General features: G+C 46.2%; 1 protein-coding gene, 3 non-coding genes and 4 pseudogenes across 4 annotated transcripts in view; 6 read left to right on the top strand and 2 right to left on the bottom strand.

Annotated features, from left to right (window-relative positions):
* Positions 1–3,380: 3,380 nt before the first annotated feature.
* On the bottom strand, positions 3,381–3,462 carry trnas-aga (transfer RNA serine (anticodon AGA)). Its single transcript has one exon. It is a non-coding gene; the product is annotated as a tRNA-Ser (tRNA).
* Positions 3,463–10,607: 7,145 nt separating this feature from the next.
* Positions 10,608–10,766, top strand: LOC144897015 (U2 spliceosomal RNA; annotated as a pseudogene).
* Positions 10,767–11,849: 1,083 nt separating this feature from the next.
* LOC144896952 (U1 spliceosomal RNA) lies at positions 11,850–12,013 on the bottom strand. Its single transcript, XR_013626534.1, has one exon. It is a non-coding gene; the product is annotated as a U1 spliceosomal RNA (small nuclear RNA).
* Positions 12,014–14,814: 2,801 nt separating this feature from the next.
* LOC144895270 (uncharacterized) overlaps positions 14,815–19,305 on the top strand; it is a 39,673-nt gene continuing 35,182 nt past the window's right edge. Inside the window, 2 exon segments of the mRNA XM_078788857.1 lie at positions 14,815–18,179; positions 18,181–18,295. Coding sequence (XP_078644983.1) covers positions 14,815–18,179; positions 18,181–18,295 — 3,480 coding nt within the window.
* On the top strand, positions 18,501–18,609 carry LOC144896261 (5S ribosomal RNA; annotated as a pseudogene).
* On the top strand, positions 18,722–18,840 carry LOC144897096 (5S ribosomal RNA). Its single transcript, XR_013626666.1, has one exon. It is a non-coding gene; the product is annotated as a 5S ribosomal RNA (ribosomal RNA).
* LOC144895928 (5S ribosomal RNA) lies at positions 18,953–19,061 on the top strand (annotated as a pseudogene).
* LOC144896231 (5S ribosomal RNA) lies at positions 19,174–19,282 on the top strand (annotated as a pseudogene).

Here is a 19,305-nt window from a genome sequence, read left to right as displayed (position 1 = left end):
GAGGTGTGTCAACCTCACCCTGGTTAGACACCCCCAACCCGACGTACATTGACGCCATAGGTATCCCTCGTGGCGTCCCAGAGGAGTATAAAATTACAGATCAGGTTATATCCAGTTTTTCATCCCTTTGATTTCCATTAACCATAATACCGAAGTGATTCATTATCTGCATTATAACGTTCAGCGTCTCTCTAATCAAACTGAAGAAGCGTTCAGAGCAGTTAGTGTAGCAGTTAGCTACTTCTCTGATGGCCTTCCAGACTTGCATGGCAGTTGACATGCTATAAGCAGAAAAGGGTGGTGTGAGTGTAAGGTACATAAAAGATAAGGTAACATGGTTTCAAAAAAAACAGTTTAAAACGTATAAATATGGTTTGAGCATTTAAGAGTAGTAATAGTTCATGTCATACATATAAAATTCAGTTGTAAAAGAAAAAAAGACACCCTACAATTTTTTATATGTTTGTGTCTAAAATAAACCAAATCTCCATTGTTGGCGTTTGAGTGTAATACCGCAAGGTCCACTAGGGGGTGCTAGCAGTGATGGCGGTATAGAGTAGGTGACAAAACGACAGAGGAAGAATAAATCCTGAGGGTGAATATACGTCAAGTCATCGTGGATTGTCTTGGTATCTATCTTGGTGTCTTCGTATAAAATAGAAATGATGTATGCAAACGACTGTAAAGAGTGTAGAAGTTGCCCCAACGTTGTGGAATGCTCTACCTGTTAATATTAGAGCTGCTACCTCAGTAGAAATGTTCAAGTCCCGACTTAAGATTCATTTCTATACTTTAGCGTTTAGTTAAAAATATTCCCTGCCTGTTTTGACTGCCGCTCCTTCTCTCTCCCATACCCCCCAGGAGAGGCTGTTTGGAAGTTGCCTTGACGGAACTGGACATCTGACGTGGCCTACCTTGTGGAGGCGCTGCAGCAGAGGGATGGTGATCATCTCAAGACCCGCGGCTGCCCAACTGTCCTAATGGCATTACATCTTGGACCTGGACTATTATACTCTCTGTTTATATTTAACTGTCACATGTTAACCTCTCCACATCCATTGCAGCTTGGTCATCCTAGAAGGGGGATTCCCCCATCTGCGGTCCCTTCTCAAGGTTTCTTTATCCCTAATGGGTTTTGAGTTTTTCCTTGCCCTGATGGGGGTTCAGATCAGGGGATGTCGTTTGTCGTCTATTGTCTATCATCTACTGTTGCCTGCTTGTTAAGCCCTTTGAGAATCTTTTGTGATTAAGGGCTATATAAATAAACTTGACTTGACTTGACTTGGTGCAACACACCCGACCACCTCATGAAGAGCAGAGCTGTCCTTTTCCGGGCGAAACCCATGAACTCGGACTCGGAGGTGCAGTTTGCCCATTTCAGCTGCTCCAAATTTGTCTGCAGGCAAAACTTTAATTTTAGACTCAGGTCAATTGGAAAGGTTGGCGAGTCCCAGGGGTTGAACCTGGAATCTTCTGATCCGTAGTCAGATGCGTTATTCATTGCACCCAATGTACTTGACCACAGTAGGAGGACAAAAGAGGTTGGTTTGACATTTAAGGGAAGGGGTCACTTGAACAGGTCTTGAACCCTGGACCCTGCGACTAAAAAGCTGATGCTCTACCAACTGCGCTATACAGGCCCTTGATGAATGAGGAGAACTTACAAGGCAAAAACTTCTGACATACTGTACTTGACCTTGCCATGGACAGAGATGAAGAAGCCCCGGTCCCGAAATTGCTACCTCCAAGATTGACTGAGGTTTCCAAAAAACACAGGTGGTGTCAAATAATAAAACATATAGATACAGCCTGCAGTTAGCAAGTCATAATCAGAAGGAATATCGACTTTTGACTTCAATATTTATGCAACTGAACAATAAACTCCCTTGCAAAATGGAGCCAGAATGGATACAATCTAGGGTTACAACAGTAACCTTCCCATACCTTTATGGAAACAAACCAAAACCAACCTCACTTGAGTTGGATTGACCAAAGGAACCATGCAAAAAGGGAAACAATCGAGTTATATTACACCGATTCGAGAGACATTACCACAAGTTGTTGCAATTCTCAAGGGTGTTTGAGCCAGGCATCCATGTACTTTTAGACTATTCTTAAATAGTAAATAATAAATAAAATAATCTTAAATAATCCTAAAACCAAGGCAGTGCATCATGGGGCATCCGGATATCAACCAGGACCTCTTGATCTGCAGTCAAATGCTCTACCACTGAGCTATACCCCCTCAAACACACCATCCATCGTTACACGATGGGAACTATGCATATGCACTAAACCAGCACATCCTCATGGTGACTGGGAGAATTTAACAAACAAAGATTGACTTCTTGACGGGTCAGCTAGGTCGAAAAGGTTTACTTAAGTTATTCCTTGTGTGCACGGTCATCTCCTTGGCCTTCTCGGTGCTGAGGATGAGGGAGCAGAAACCCCAATGGATTTCTAATCCATCGCCTTAACCACTCGGCCACAACAAATTGTCACAAACGCAGAACCTCACAGATTATGCCGTTGTATATCAGTCGAAATGCAATGGAAAATGTTTGCCAATTTTATGAGCAACCATGAGACTTGTCAACTCGTGAGTGGTATTGCAGCTCACGGTTTTGGGGGATTTCACATGAATTCCCATGAATCCCCTGACACGTTTTTGGTCTGATGACTTCCCATGGATCGCCACCATCAGTGATGTCTTGACACCAAGAGTGCCCCCAAAACTGTACGTTGTCAGCAGGATTTGAGGGAGGCTGAGGAGTGTGTTGCTTTGTCAGGCTCCTTTTGAGTGTCCTCCATTGTCAGCGAACCTCACAAGGGCACAGTTTTTTCCTGATCAGGGCACCATTTTAGGTTGTGTGGATGATTGGTCTTAAGCGCCAGATTAAGACTCTTTTCTCTCAGAAGGCACTGCTTGAAATCCCACAGCTGGCATTTTCCTGGTCATGTCCATTGTCCTCGACTGGAATGATGTGGCAGCAAAGGACTGTCAGATTGTACAACACAGCTGAGCCCTTCAAGAAGAAGTCAGTGCTCATGAGAGTCAGAGTTCATGTGAGAAGGTCCTTTCAGCAAAGGCCTTCTCAAACTATTTGCCAAGTCAGGACGTAAAGAGGGACTGTGCTGAAACCCGGGATCTTCAGATCTTCAGTCTAACGCTCTCTCAACTGAGCTATTTCAGCTGCGAAGGTGGTTCTCTGCTTTTTCCAGTGCAGGCAATTTCACCTAGATCTCTATTGTAACAGGCGTCCTTACACCATGACTGAAAAGGATTTCATGGATTCCCTGACATGTTTTTGGTCTGATGACTTCCCATGGATCGCCACCGTCAGTGAAGTCTTGACACCACGAGTGCCCCCAAAACTGTACGTTGTCGGCAGGATTTGAACCTGCGCGGGGAAACCCCAATGGATTTCTAGTCCATCGCCTTAACCACTCGGCCACAACAACTTGCAAAGAACCGCACCGTTTATACCGTTGTTTTTCAGTTGAAATGCAAGGGAAACTGCCAATTCAGTCAGCAACCATGAAGATCCAGGCAATTTCACCTGGATCTCTATTGTCACAGACGTCTTGACACCACAAGTGCCCCCAAAACTGCACGTTGTAGGCAGAATTTGAACCGGTTAGTTTGAACCTGTGTTAGCTTTATTTAGGAAGACCCATTGTGGCCCTTCCGGCTCACAAATACTTAGTGTGATTTCGGATGATCCATCATGGTCACAGGCGTCCTGACACCATGACTGCCCCAAAAGACCAGTGGTTAAATTGCAAGGACAACTGCTTGCCAATTTAGTGATATTCAGGATGACCCATTGTGGTCCTTCCAGCTCACGACTTAGTGGGATTTAGAATGGTCCATCGTGGTCCTTCTGGCTGACCTATTTGGTCACCGCATTATGGTACGAGGCACCACACAAGCACATAGGCAATGATTTGTATGCCCCTCCCACTGAACCATAACACAAATCTTTTTTTTCAGTCATTTTGTGTTGGGTTAGAGAGGGTTAAAGTGGGCTCAGATTGGCAATTGTCCAAATTGACTCCAGATTTCTCCTTTGTAGCGAAAATTCTAGTTCATATAACATGTTCCAGAAAAAATGGGCTTTTCACAATCGCAAACGAGGTTTAAAAGGTTTAAAAACCAGCTGTGAAAGAAACACCTGAGCTACCTTTGGGGTCACCTTGATGTCTCGGTGGACTCAACTTGTGCCTTTGCTGTCGATGGTTTGGCTTTTAATTTCCTCTGGCATTGGCTGGATGTGAAGTTAAGGTCCTTTCAGCAAAAGGCTTCTCAAACTAATTCTACTAAAACTAAACTAAACTCAATCTAATTAATTAATTTAATCTAAAAGTGGGGGTAGGCTGAAGCTGTGTCTCTGCCACGTATGTGGCTGTGTTCCTGGTCCAATCATCTTGGGTTGGAATTTCCCCATGCTGGTAACGGGTGGGGAATACAGTCCGTTGATGAGGATAAGCTGTACAGAAAATGGATGGATTTCACTGGTTGAAGTCGTCAGCTACCACAAAAACGGTCATGGGCCATGAGCCTCTGTTTTGAATTCCCCTTTGGCCAATCGACACCACAACAACTGTCAGAATTGTAGTTCATTAGATTGATTAGATATACCTTTATTCATCCCTCAGTGGGAAAATTTACATTGCACAGCAGCAAAGGGGAAATAACTATTTAAGAATAAATAATATAAACAGCCTAAAGTAATAACAGTATAACAATTTTGTCACACGGAAGACCATTGTTTGATTTCCCGACGGGGAGTTCCTGTTTTGTATGTCACAATTTCACGTTGAACCTTGAGCAAGATTACGATTGCAACAACCAGTAGGGTAAAGCAAACCCGTCTCACTAGAACTCTAGAACATTACAACTAGAACCTCTCTTAATCGACACCACAACAACTCAGAATTGGAGTTCATTAGATTAGATTAGATATACCTTTACTCGTCCCTCAGTGGGGAAATTTGCATTGCACAGCAGCAAAGGGGACATAACTACATAGTTAAACAGGAAAATATAACCAATCTGAGAATAAACATTATAAACAGCCTAAAGTAATAACAGTTTAACAATATTGAAGAAGACCGTTGTTTGATTTCCCGACGGGGAGTTCCTGTTTTGTATGTCACAATTTCACGTTGAACCTTGAGCAGGATTACGATTGCAACAACCAGTAGGATAAAGCAAACCCGTCTCACTAGAACAAGACCTCTCTTAATCTTATTCTCTAAGTGCTCAGCTGTGTTGTACAATCTGACAGCCGTTTGCTGCCAAATCATTCCAGTCATGGATAATGGGTCTGACCAGGAAAATGTCAGCTGTGGGATTTCTACGAGTGCCTCCTGAGCAAAAGCCTCAATCTGGCAACTGAAACCATCCTCTGCTATGACTGCCATGTCGTGCTGCTTATTTAGCCAGAAGTGAGAATTATTCCTTGTGTCTTCTCTGTGTTGAGGATGAGATTGTTGTTTGCACAACCACGTGACACCACAGTGGCCACCCCGTACCTGGAAGCCCCTTTGTGCAGGCCAGTAAATATAGACCACAGCTACTTGTTTAAAATTGTGGCTCTCTGGTCTAGTTGCATGATTCTCGCTTTGGGTGTGAGAGGTCCCTGGTTTAATTCCCCGACGAGCTCTCCTGATCTTGTTTTGATCTTTTTTTAAACACAATTGTCAAAACAGCAGGATCAGTTAAGTTCGCGCTAGTGTTGACACCACCTGTGTTTTTAGGAAACATCATTAGCATGTACTGAATCAAAGTATGAGGTACGATGTCGGAGATCCAGAATGCTTTTGTTGGCAGGAAAAAGCCATAATACACCTTTTGGAGAATGCAGGCATCAATCCCGCTACCTCTCACATGCTAAGCAAGCACTCTACCATTTGAGCAAATTCCCCCATGCACTGAATCTGAGCTGCCATGTACTAATCCTCACAGACTTTCTACATTCATTTCATTTACACTGACGTGCAATTTCTGTCGTGACTTTTGTCCCATTTCTTCCCGGATGACACAGCTTCTCCCCCATGTCTAAGAGAAAGTCCAGCCGCACTACAAAACAAAGTCATTTCAGCTGCTTTTACCACCTATCTTATCCTTTCCATGCTGACTCAAAGCTCATGACCATAGTCGAGGGTAGAAATGTTGATCAACTGGTAAATTCAGAACTCAGCTGAAATGGTCAAACTGCACCTCAGAGTCCGAGTTCATGGGTTTCACCCGGAACAAGTCAGCTCTGCTCTTCATGAGGTGTTGCACCAGCCTGCAGACATCCTGTGGCTGGAAGATGGTCGGTGCCTGTCGTGGCGGTAATCCTCGAACCCGTTGGTGGATACCATTGGTGAGGGATGCCGTCAAGCTGAAGGAGTTCTATTGGGCCTTTTTGGCTTATGGGACTTCAGCTGACAGGAACCGACAGGCCAAGCGGTCCGCGGCTTTGGCATTCACTGAGGCAAAAAGTCTGACATGGGAGGAGTTTGGAGAAGCCATGGAGAATGACTTCCGGACAGCTTCGAAGAGGTTCTGGACCACCATCCGGCGTCTCGGGAAAGGAAAGTAGTGCACAGTGAAGTTCTATCAACTCTCATGTAATCTGACAATGTGTACGTCAGGACCCTATAATGCACTTGCAGGTTCCATGGTGTAATGGTTAGCACTCTGAATCCAGTGATCCAAGTTCAAGTCTTGGTGGAACCTACTTACCCTGCAGCAAGCAAGTGTTTGGACTGTGTCTTCCTTTAACAGTAAGTGTATGATGACTTATTTACTTAAGTAAAATTTACTCTCCAAATCAGTGGTAACCGTGGATCAGGATGAGTTCCTCAAATGACGCGAATGTCTATGACAGCATGTGAGGAAGACACGTGGTTTATGTGCGGGGCTCCACAAGTATTTCCAGTTCTAGTTAAAAGCCAGACTCCTCATGTAGTTTCCATAATGTACCAAGGGATTGTCCCGCTGCCCTTGTATTTTGAGGGCAAATGATATTTTGGTCTGGCCTTTCTGGGGGTCCCGCTGGAACCAGCTGACGCCAGGGCTTGCCCTAGGGTCATGGTTGGCGCTACCTCCCTGGGTCTGTCCTGGGTCGCGGGCCCCCACGTGCCCTTGGGGGCGCCTCCGACCGTGGACGGGCTCCCTTCCGGCTGGTGGGGGCGCCCCTGTGCCCACGGGTGTGTGGCCTTCGATGCCCTTCTGCCCTAGTGGGGTATGGTCTCCCGCTGGTCTCGGGGGTGCGACTCTCCTCCGACCTGCTGGCGCCCTGTTGCCGGTTGAGATTGCTCCTCCATGGCCTCTTGCTGGTCTCTTCGGGGAGTTGATTCGGGGGCGGGTCTTGGGGAGTCGGCCCTGGCTTTGCCCACACCCACGGGGCCGGAGGATCTCTGGCGGTGGGGGCTTGACCTGGCTGCGCGGGGCGGGGTTTGCTGGGTGGTAGAAGGCAGTCTCTCTCCTTTTGTCATTCTCAGTGACAATTACACATTCACACACTCGCATTCACATACACAACACACCTCCATATGGACACTCACAGCACACGGGTGCTTCTCTATACAATCTACCATCTTTTCCCTGATGTTTATATGGTATTGGTATGCTATTATTACAGTAATGATGTCAAGCAGTGAGAGTTTAATTACTGTAACTGTATGGTTGTAATTGTGTTTACTGTCATGGTTGTCCTCATTGTTACTATTGCTACTGGTAAGTTGGACTGTTTCATTTCACTGATATCATCTCCATTGTGACCCTTAGCCATGATTGACATTTAACTGTTTTGTTTGTCACTGTTGTTATGGGAATTCTTGTTGCTGCTGTTTTTGTCTCTCCCTCTACTGCCCCCCCACCCCACCTTTCTCTTCTTCTTTTCTGTTCTTCTTCTTGCTCCGGTCCAGTCGCTCCAAATGGCATAACAAAAACATCAAATAACGGCAAATAAAATTTCATGGTACAGGGAAGTTGTAGCCAACACCTTTCCTGACACAGAGCAAATCTGTCTAGCATGTAAGGGCATTGAGATCAACAATACTATCTGCCCCAATGGCTGGACGGGACAAAAAATAAAAATAAAAAATAAGACCTCAGTCGATCTTGGAGGTGGCGGGACCGGGACATGACAAGAGACTACTCTAGAGAACGCAGCCAGGATTAGGTTTGGGGTATTCATCTGACACTGAGGGATAGATCCTGGACTCATTTCCGATCCCAACATCTATCATGTCAATCCCAACATCAAGGATTTCTTGGAGAATGTGGGCATCGATCCTGCTACCTCTTAGATGCAAAGCAATCTCAGTCCATAGAGCATGAGACTCTACGGGTCATGGGTTGGAGCCCCACATTGGACGATTCAGTATTTTAATTGATACATCTGAAAGATATCTTTCCCGTAGAAAAATGGTCATCATGCAGAAAACATCTCATTCGAAGCACACATAAACAAATCCCATTCTTGTATGACCACAAATGGTAGAGCGCTCGCTGTGAGATGAAGTGGAGTTGATGCCTGCATTCCCCAAATGGTATATTATGCCTTTTCCCTGCCAAAAAAGCATTCTTGATCTCCGACATCGTAGCTGATACTTTGATGAATTACATTCTAATGATGTTTCCTAAAAACACAGGTGGTGTCAAAACTTGTGCATTGGTATAGTCCGATGAGGATGGGATTTGAAACCAGGCATGCAGAACACAATGGATTAGCAGTCCATCACCTTAACCTCTCGGTCACCTTATCTCCTGCAGGACCCTTGTTGACATGGTCTTGTTGACTCAAAATGACACATCTTAATTAGTGTTATGGTGTTGCAAAAATTACAGGTCTTTTTGTTGTGCGAATAGTGGGGCAAAGGATAACACATCTGACTGCGGATCAGGAGATTCTAGTTTCAACTCCTTGCTAGCTTGCCAACCTTTTCAATTAACCTGACTCTAAAATTCATGTTTCACTCGCAGATGAATTGGAAGCAACTGGAGCAGCAATCAGCACCTCCGAGTCAGAGTTTTGCTTCTTGCCCGGAAAAGGATAACCCTGCTCTTCATGAGGAGTGTTGCACCAGCCTACAGACATCCCGTATACTACCATGTCACCCTTCTTATTTATAACAGTAGGAAAGAGAATTATTCCCTGTGTGCACTGTCATCTTCTTCGTCTTCTCTGTGTTGAGGATGAGCTTGTTGTTTGCACATAACGACACTACAGCGGCCACTGTCTCCCAAGAAGCGCCTTTGTGCAGGCCAGCACCAGTAGGGCGTCGTCCGGAAAATATGGACCACAGGTATTTGTCCATACCGTGGATTGTTGGTCGAGCTGATGATTCTCGCCTAGGGTGTGAGAGACCCTGGGGACACTTCCCTCCCTGCTTTTGGACAACACAAAAAAAACACAATTCCCAAAACAAAAGGATCAATGGTCAGGTGCTCGTAAATTTTCATTACAACTCTGTCTTACAATACAATGTTTTGTCACATGATCCAACGGGTTTCCAGTCCAGTAGTATTTTGGGCAGATAGCAAAGTTCAATATGTTGAATGTGTGATTTTATTTGAAACACATGAAAACAATTCCAAGTCAACCAATCCAATCGCAGTCTACCGCCTGATGGTTTTTACATCTGTCATAAAGGCGGCGTTAAAATTTGGATTTTGAAAAGGAATACAGACAATACATCTGCAACCTTGTCAAAGGACACGAAAACAGCACAGTCATAGCAGAGGATGGTTTTGATCAATCGGTTTAAAGCGCCAGATGAAAGCTCCTTTCGCTCAGGAGGCACTGGTAAAAATCCCACAGCTGGCATTTTCTTGGTAAGGTCCATTATCCAACACTGGAATGATTTGTCAGCAAAGGACTTTCAGATTGTACAACACAGCTGAGCACTTCAAGAAGAAGATAAAGAGAGGTCTTGTTCTCGTGAGACGGGTGTGTTTTACCCTACTGGTTGTTGCAATCGTAATCCTGCTCCAGGTTCAACGTGAAATTTTGACATACAAAACAGGAACTCCCCATTGGGAAATCAAACAATGATATTCCGCATGACAAAACTATTAAACTGTTATTACTTTAGGCTGTTTATATTGTTTATTCTTAGATTGTTTATTTTTTTACTGTTAAACTGGTTCTGTTCCCTTTGCTGCTTTGCAATGTACATTTTCCCATATACACCAAACAAAAAGGGGAATTCAGAACAGAGGCTCATGGCCCATGACCGTTTTTGTGGTAGCTGACAACTTCAACCAGTGAAATCCATCCATTTAAGTTCTGCTTATCCTCATCAACGGACTGTATTCCCCACCCGTTACCAGCATGGGGACATTCCAACCCAAGATTAGAACACACTGGACCAGGTACACAGCAACATAGCACGTGGCACAGCTTCACACTGCCCCTACTTTAAGCCCAGACTGAAAAAGCGGAACACCACCTTCACAGCTGAGATAGCTCAGTTGGGAGAACATTAGACTGAAGCTCCAAAGGTCCCTGGATCACAATCCCTCTCTATGTCCTCACTAATAACCAATAGTTTGAAAAGATTTATTGACCGGCTGAAAGGACCTAAACTTAACTCTTCACAAAGGCCACCCTTCAAGCCAATGTTTGGTCAATGGAATGGCCTTTATTGTCATTATACTAAATATTAAATTGCTTTTTGGAACAGGGAGCTGCGATTGGGGCTTGCGCCATCCGCTCCACGCATCGACCTGGTATTGCAGCGCTTCCAGGAACGGTGCACTTCTCCTTCTTGTGTAAACAGCAACAGCAGACTCTGGCAGGGTGCATCTTGTGGATGGTGCTGAAAGAAATGCACAGAACGTGCTCACGTTTGGTGCCCCCTGAGCAGTAGTTCTGCAGAGGAAATGGCTCGTGGTAGCGGGGCACTGTGTCTGCGCACTCCGTGGACCCCACTTCCCTCGCAGCAGCCGGTCTCCAGAGGGTGTCAGCCCCTTTTTGTCAGCCTTGCCTCCTGCAGTCTCCCACCGGCTCCTGATTCTCAGGTTTCGTGCGCGCTTCCCGGGGCCCTGTGAGTGTCGCATTGATCAACTGCTGGATGGAATCTGACACAATGATCTTGTCTGGTGGAGGCCTTCCAAGTTTCCTCCACAAACCAGTGGCATAAGGGGCTTTTCCGTCTTCCGTTTGGCTTCTCAGGGTCGGGTTTGGTGGCCCTTTGTGTGTTGGATATGACAAAAAAAGAAAAAAAAAACCCACGTGGGATAGCCACAGGCGGTCAGAGCCTGTAACTTGTGCGTCTGCCCCCTCGGTGAGCGAGTGACCCGGTATTTTCTGCTCTCTTGTTTGCGCTTCTGACAGCTTCTGGCTCGGGTTCCAGTGGGCGAAGGGACTCAAAGTGCAGGAGCTGGCCTGTGCGGGTAGGTTTACCATGAACCACAATGTTGTGGCTTCCATCTTGGGTGTCGCTGCTTGCCTTCCTTGGACATAAAGATCCGAAGCAGTTGCCTCTGCGGCTGGGAAGGCCGCTGAGAGCGACAACAGCAATTTGAGCCGCTTCCGCTTGAGTTGGACGGTTGTTTCTGACGGCCACCTCGTCCACTGTGGCCAGTGGTTCCGGTGTGCTGGTAAAGTGGAGGCGCTTGGCCGACGCCCCTTTCTCCGCCTGGTTGCCGTTTTACATTGAGGTTTCCTGACTGAGAGCAGATCGGCCTCTCGGCTGGTTGGTTGGTTGTCTCCCGCGGACGGGCAGACCTTTCCAGCAAGCGTTGGTAGTGCTGGGTTGGTCGTTTCTTGCTCGAGTCCGGCTGCACTCGCAAGCCAAGGAGCTCGGCACGGCGCTGCACCTCTCTCTTATTTTAAACACGGCATCAGGGGAGAGCGCGAACGCAGTCCCCCACTATCACAAATTATGCAGTCGAGATTCCCACATTTGGGGAATTTGCAGAGGTCAGCTCAACCCAGGTGCAATGGCTGAGCCTCGCCCTGGGTGAACCACCTTCTTGATCATGGTATCTCCCCTGCCAGGTAAGTATGAATTGGACCGGTCTCGCCCGGACGAGTCTCTCGCACATGCCACATGCTAAGTGGTGGTCTCATCAGGTCGCCCGCAACAAGCCCAGCCACTGGACCTGTGTCCAAATTCAGAGAATGTACTCTGGTTGTCTCAAGGAGTCGGTCTGTGTGGCACTCGTGTGACTTCATTCTGAGCAAAGGCAGCGGCAGCAAGTGGCTTAGTGCAGTTGCTGCAGACGTTCAATTGGGAGACTGGAGTACTGACTCCACGTGCCTAGTCACACCATGTAACATGAGAGGCCAATATGTTAAACCTGACGTGCGAGGTCGTCATGAGTCAGTGGGTTGTCAGGTTCAAACTCCTGTGACACTTGTAAAAAACACTTAAATGCAGAAATACAGAAGAGACAGACAACAATATTCAAAGTTACTCGCAGCGAGGACAGTGAAACCACATACCCAGTGGCATGCCGCTCCACTCTGAATATGCAGTTCACGCCCCTTCCTTTTTATTCTCTTTCAGGGGTCCCCTACTACATGGTCGTGCAACACTGGGGGGAGGCAGTTGTACAAGCTGTGTTTATTTGTCTATGTGTGTGTATGTGAGAGTAATTACTTTAATTGTTTTTCCGAGTTCTTTTCTTGACACATTCTTGCAGGATTAACGTGAACATCAGAGAATGTACTCTGGTTGTCTCAAGGAGTCGGTCTGTGTGGCACTCGTGTGACTTCATTCTGAGCAAAGGCAGCGGCAGCAAGTGGCTTAGTGCAGTTGCTGCAGACGTTCAATTGGGAGTGGAGTACTGACTCCATGTGCCTAGTCACACCATGTAACATGAGAGGCCAATATGTTAAACCTGACGTGCGAGGTCGTCATGAGTCAGTGGGTTGTCAGGTTCAAACTCCTGTGACACTTGTAAAAAACACTTAAATGCAGAAATACAGAAGAGACAGACAACAATATTCAAAGTTACTCGCAGCGAGGACAGTGAAACCACATACCCAGTGGCATGCCGCTCCACTCTGAATATGCAGTTCACGCCCCTTCCTTTTTATTCTCTTTCAGGGGTCCCCTACTACATGGTCGTGCAACACTGGGGGGAGGCAGTTGTACAAGCTGTGTTTATTTGTCTATGTGTGTGTATGTGAGAGTAATTACTTTAATTGTTTTTCCGAGTTCTTTTCTTGACACATTCTTGCAGGATTAACGTGAACATCTGCAGGGTCGCTGTTGGCGCTTTCAGGCACCTCCAGGACCTGGGGCTCGCTGGGGGTCTCTGATCAGGGTCACGGGAACATTTCTTCTTCAGCACATTCAAACACTTTCTATTGTCTAAGCGAATGTGTAAGGTAAGTTTTATTTTTATTGTATTTATTGCGTTTTAAGTATTTATTTGTTTTAAAACTCTCATTGAGCAGGAAAATTTCAGCTGGTGGTGCCTCCACCATGTCGGCCAGCTATGCCGGTATGCGGAGGCACCACAGTGTGCGTTTCACATATAAGGAAATGGAGGGTGAGTCACTGGGACTGTCCAGATTGGATTTTTCCAGAAAAATCATCCAACAAATTCTTCAATTTAAACCTGATGACCTCAATTGCATTTTGGCACTGCCTTACAACAAAGGCTATGACGTAAGTTTCCAGTCTGCTGCAACTTTGAGAGAGTTTTGGACTCGTTATGAAGATGTGAAATCCCAGCTGTCTGTGTTCAATGTTGAAAAACTGACTGACAATGCAGCTAAAACCGTTATTGTTTGAATGTTTAATGAGACAGTGACCGCAGACGATATTTGCTTTTGGCTGGGAAGATATTGCACGGTTAAAGGCCAGGCTATGAAGGTGAGAGATGAAGATGGCATCTGGAACTGCGCCTGGAGGGTCCCCATCCAGCAATGGCAGGACCCTCAGGGCTTCCAGGGTCTGAAACATCTCCCATCAATGATAGTTCTGGGAGAAAACCGAGGCTACATACATTACCAGGGTCAGCCCAAGCTCTGCCGCAAGTGTGGAGAGCACGGCCACCTGGCAGAGGCATGTCAGCAGACTGTGTGTCGGAAATGTAGAGAAATTGGACATACTTTTGAACAATGTACCAATGGCAGAAAGTGCAACCTCTGTGGAGACTCAAACCATCTCTTCAGAGACTGTCCCAAATCCTTTGCCAACAAGCTAAAGGCTGGAAAAGAAAAGAGAAATGGAGAGGAAAATGCTGGGGCCAATATGGCTGTTGAGACCATAAATTCAAATCTCCCGCCAAAACCTGTGATTGGAGGAGAAACAGGTGAGGCGGGACAGAGGGAGGGGCTCATAAAGGCCCCAGAAACCATGACTCAGAGTGGTCTGCCGGCAAATGAAGGGTGCACTCATCTGGGAGTCATCCTGCCGCCGCCAGAGTCAGAAGAGGAAGCCATCCCACCCAGTGGCCAGCAAGCAAAAAGACTCGCTTCACAGCTGTCTGACTCCTCTCTTTTATCAGAGAAGCGGGGAAGGCCTGAGGCTCTCTCTGACAGTTCTTCACTGGAGGAGCCTCGAGTCTTCCCCCCGGACTCCCCAAATGAACTGTCCTTTTTAAATATTGTTTTGCAGTCAACCCCTCGTGAGAAGCGAACTTTTAATGGCAGACTCCAGGAATGACCGACACCCAGACGTCGGCAGGGAAGGGAGGCTCTTCCCCTCCAACCCTCACCCACTGGAGTGAAGGAGGAGCCTCACTCACAACAAAAATCTCATAGTCACAGTATAAATTTTATAGCAATTATTTAACTTTTAGGCCCTTTTAAGTTTTTTAATTTATTTTTTTTAAACTTAAAAATCATACTTATGACTCTCACCTTCTCTACCATCAATGTGAGAAGTGTGAAGTCGAAAGTTAGAGCTCAATGTGTTTTATCCTTCCTTCAAACTTTTAAGTCAGATGTGTTTTTATTACAAGAATGTGGTTTACCCTTTTTAACAAACTACAAGCAGTGGGAAGAAATGTGGCCACAAACATCCTTATGGAGTGGGTCAAATGAAAATAAAAATGCTGGCGTGGCCATTTTAATTAAAAACCCACATGTCATGGTAAAGGGGAGCACTGTGGTGAGGGAAGGGCGAGCACTATTAACACATTTGACTTTTATGGGACAGGATTTTAACCTCTTAAATATTTATGGTTCTAACGACAAAAATGAAAGGTATGATTTTTTAGAAAACTTGCAGTCCCACATGCTAGGCCGGGTACCTTTTATAGTGGGAGGGGATTTTAATTGTATTTTAAGTAGGAAAGACAGAAAGGGGGTGGGGGAAGATTTTAAAGTAGACAAAACATCAGTTTTATTACAGGACATGAGTAGGGATTTTAACTTACATGATTGTTATAAAGCCATGCATCCCAGAGAGGAGGGCTTCACCTGGTTCAGTGGTGACAGCACCAGAGCCTCTCGCATAGATTATATATTCACACGGGACTGGGCCCCTACTGATGCTAGATTGACCCCTGTCTTCTTCTCTGACCACCTGGTTCTCACCTGCACTCTTTCACTCCCGTCTGGTGCAGCGGTGGGAAGAGGTCTGTGGAAACTGAACTGCTCCCTGCTGGAAGATCAAGATTTGGTCAACCAGTACAGGGAGCGGTTCAGGGACTGGCAGACCCTTCAAGACTTGCATGAGTCACGAGCACAGTGGTGGGAAATGGTGAAGGCAAGGACCCGGACCTTTTTTAAAAAAGCAGGGCGAAAAAAATGTAATAAAGAAAAGAGATGCATGCTGGGACTGCAAAAACGTTTACAACGTTATTTTAACTTAACACAAAAAGGGCTGAATTTTAATGAAGAAATCAAACAGGTAAAAAATGAAATGGCTGCCTTAGCGGAAATTAAAAGTAAAGGGGTGCTTCTAAGGAGTAAGGAAAAAGAAATTGAAGAAGGAGAAAAATGTACCCGGTACTTCTTTAAAAAGATTATGAACAAAGCAGGAGGTATTTTTAAATTAAAAAACAAAGACGGGCGCATGGTGGAGACAAAAAATGAGATAAATGAAACGGTAGAATTCTTCTACCAAGAACTCTATGAAATCAAAAATACAAACCCAGAAGTCATCTCAAGAGCACTTGATTTTATGGAAAAAACAGTTGATGAAAACATAGTTTTAACACAGGATTTTAGTCACGAAGAGTTAAATAAATGTATCAGGGCTTTTAAGAAAGGGAAGTCCCCCGGGGAGGATGGACTTCCCATGGAATTTTATTTAACTTTTTGGGACATTTTAGCACCAGACTTACTCACTGTTTTTAATGAATTTGACCAAAGTAGCCGACTACCTGACAGTTTTAGAGTAGGGATAGTGACACTCCTTTACAAAACTAAAGACAAGACCGACTTGAAAAACTGGAGACCGATTACCCTTTTAAACTGTGACTGTAAACTTTTTAGCAAACTTTTAGCCACACGTATGACCATGGTTTTAGACGACTTGATCAACCCGGATCAAACCTGTGCCATCCCTGGGAGGAAGATCACAGACAGCCTCATGCTGATCCGTGACACCATCTGTCTTGCGAGAGACAGAAATATTCGGCTAGTAGTACTAAATTTAGACTTTGAGAAAACCTTTGATCGGGTCTCGCACCAGTACCTTTTTAGGGTACTGCAAAAAGTGGGTTTTCCAGAAAGGTTCGTAGCGTGGGTGGGACTGCTGTACCAGGATATTACCAGCAAATTTGTGGTTAACGGGAATCTGACAAAAGCAGTTAAAATCAACTGTGGCGTCCGTCAGGGATGTCCGTTATCTGCCCTCCTGTATATTTTATGTATAGAACCCTTGGCACATATTTTGAGAAGGGACAAATGGATCAACGGGGTGACTATTCCGGGGGGACTGACGACAAAATGCATTTTATACATGGACGATTTTAACATTTTATGCACAAATATTTTATCAGTTAACAGAACACTGGACCTGACTGACTGGTTTGGACGGGCCTCTGGGTCCAAACTCAATAGGGATAAGACCCAAGCCCAATTTTACGGACCCTGGACGGCAACAGAGGAAATAGGACTTCCCCTGACTGTGACACAGACTGACCAAAAAATACTGGGAATTAAATTTGGCAAAGACGGGGGAGGGGAAACCAACTGGGGAGACGTGGTAGGGAAAGTGAGACAAAGACTGGGCTTTTGGGGACTAAGACAACTGACTTTAGAGGGAAAGGTTTTAATCATAAAAGCTGTGATTTTACCTTTGCTTTTACTGATCAGCTCTGTTTTTATCCCCAAAAGACATGTGCTTTTAGAACTAGATCGAGCCATTTTTTATTTCCTTTGGGGCTCCAAGTGGGAGAGAGTGAGAAGAGATACTCTCAAAAAGGCAAAAGAAAAAGGTGGAAAAGCAATACCAGATCTGAAACTGTTTTTAGGCGCAAGATATACAGCATTTCACCTGGAAAATGCAGTGGGCTCATCCAGTACTCCCAAGACCAAAGCCTTGGTACGATACTGGATGGGCTCCTACTTAAGAAAGCTCAAACTGATTCCAACAGATCTAACGATACCTGTGGCTTTTAACTTACCACCGGCATATATATTTATAAGGACTTTTTTAAAACATTTTAATTTGGAAAGACAAACATTAGACATTTTAAAAAATCATCGCTCTGTTATTTCTGTCGTGCAGGAGCGGGACCCAGTGAGTCCAGTGCGCGGGCTTGCATTCGGCGAGCCCACATCGGTTTGGCGCAATGTGAACCATCCTGCTCTCCCAAACAGACTTCGGGACCTGTCATGGATGGTGGCCCACGAGATCCTCCCAGTCAGGTCTGTTATGCACTCCCGAGGAATGTCAGCGAACCCAACTTGCCCCCGACCGGGATGTGGCGCACCGGAGTCGGTGAGGCACCTCCTCTGGGAGTGCAGTGCTGCCGTAGACCTGTGGGCGACAGCCGGCGACCTAAATTTCCCGGACTTGCCAGCAAGGGAGGTCCTAAATGAACAGCTTGTGCTCTACGGGGTGAGCCACCAGAAGTCAACCTACAAAGACTTCGGGAAGCAGTGGCTCGCCCTCGCCGCCATCAAAGACGCCATCTGGACCTCCCGCAACTTGCTGGTAAAGAGGCACAGACAGATCCCCCCCGTGGCTGTGATCCGAATGGCTGCAGCAACCCTCGCAGCTGCAAGCGGTGGGCCAAGGACACAGCCACAAAGAAGAGTCGTCTGTGCCCACCCGGAGGTGGCACCCGGAGCATCACAGAAAAGGTCTCGGCAGCGGCAGCCTGACTCTACGAAGGAAAAAGGAGGAGAAAGAGAAGAAGCATAAGGGTCTGAGGGTACCCTGACAGTGTCCTGGAGATTAGCTGTCTGGGAGAGCCTGGTTAGTACTTAGATGGGAGACCACCTGGGAATACCAGGTGCTGTAAGCTTTTTATGGTTTCTGCTCTTGCCTGACAGCAGAGGGCGCTGTTTGACACTTTTTGCTGGAGTCTAGTTTGGCCTGCGTCACCTTCAAATAGGATCTTTTCAGTTGACCTGGCAGCTTACGGCCATACTACCCTGAAAACGCCCGATCTCGGAAGTTAAGAAGGGGCGGGCCTGGTTAGTACTTGGATGGGAGACCGCCTGGGAATACCAGGTGCAGTAAGCTTTTTATGGTTTCTGCTCTTGCCTGACAGCAGAGGGCGCTGTTTGACACTTTTTGCTGGAGTCCAGTTTGGCCTGCGTCGCCTTCAAATAGGATCTTTTCAGTTGACCTGGCAGCTTACGGCCATACTACCCTGAAAACGCCCGATCTCGTCCGATCTCGGAAGCGAAGCAGGGGCGGGCCTGTTTAGTACTTGGATGGGAGACCGCCTGGGAATACCAGGTGCTGTAAGCTTTTTATGGTTTCTGCTCTTGCCTGACAGCAGAGGGCGCTGTTTGACACTTTTTGCTGGAGTCTAGTTTGGCCCGCGTCGCCTTCAAATAGGATCTTTTCAGTTGACATGGCAGCTTACGGCCATACTACCCTGAAAACGCCCGATCTCGGAAGTTAAGAAGGGGTGGGCCTGGTTAGTACTTGGATGGGAGACCACCTGGGAATACCAGGTGCTGTAAGCTTTTTATGGTTTCTGCTCTTGCCTGACAGCAGAGGGCGCTGTTTGACACTTTTTGCTGGAGTCTAGTTTGGCCTGCGTCACCTTCAAATAGGATCTTTTCAGTTGACCTGGCAGCTTACGGCCATACTACCCTGAAAACGCCCGATCTCGGAAGTTAAGAAGGGGCAGGCCTGGTTAGTACTTGGATGGGAGACCGCCTGGGAATACCATGTGCTGTAAGCTTTTTATGGTTTCTGCTCTTGCCT

Source organism: Doryrhamphus excisus, unplaced genomic scaffold, assembly GCF_037039965.1.
Source record: "Doryrhamphus excisus strain RoL-2023G ecotype Guam unplaced genomic scaffold, RoL_Dexc_Guam_v1.1 HiC_scaffold_24, whole genome shotgun sequence".
Taxonomy (NCBI): Eukaryota; Metazoa; Chordata; class Actinopteri; order Syngnathiformes; family Syngnathidae; genus Doryrhamphus; species Doryrhamphus excisus.
The sequence above is the reverse complement of the archived record's forward strand: the minus strand, read 5'-3'. Positions and strand labels throughout refer to the sequence as shown.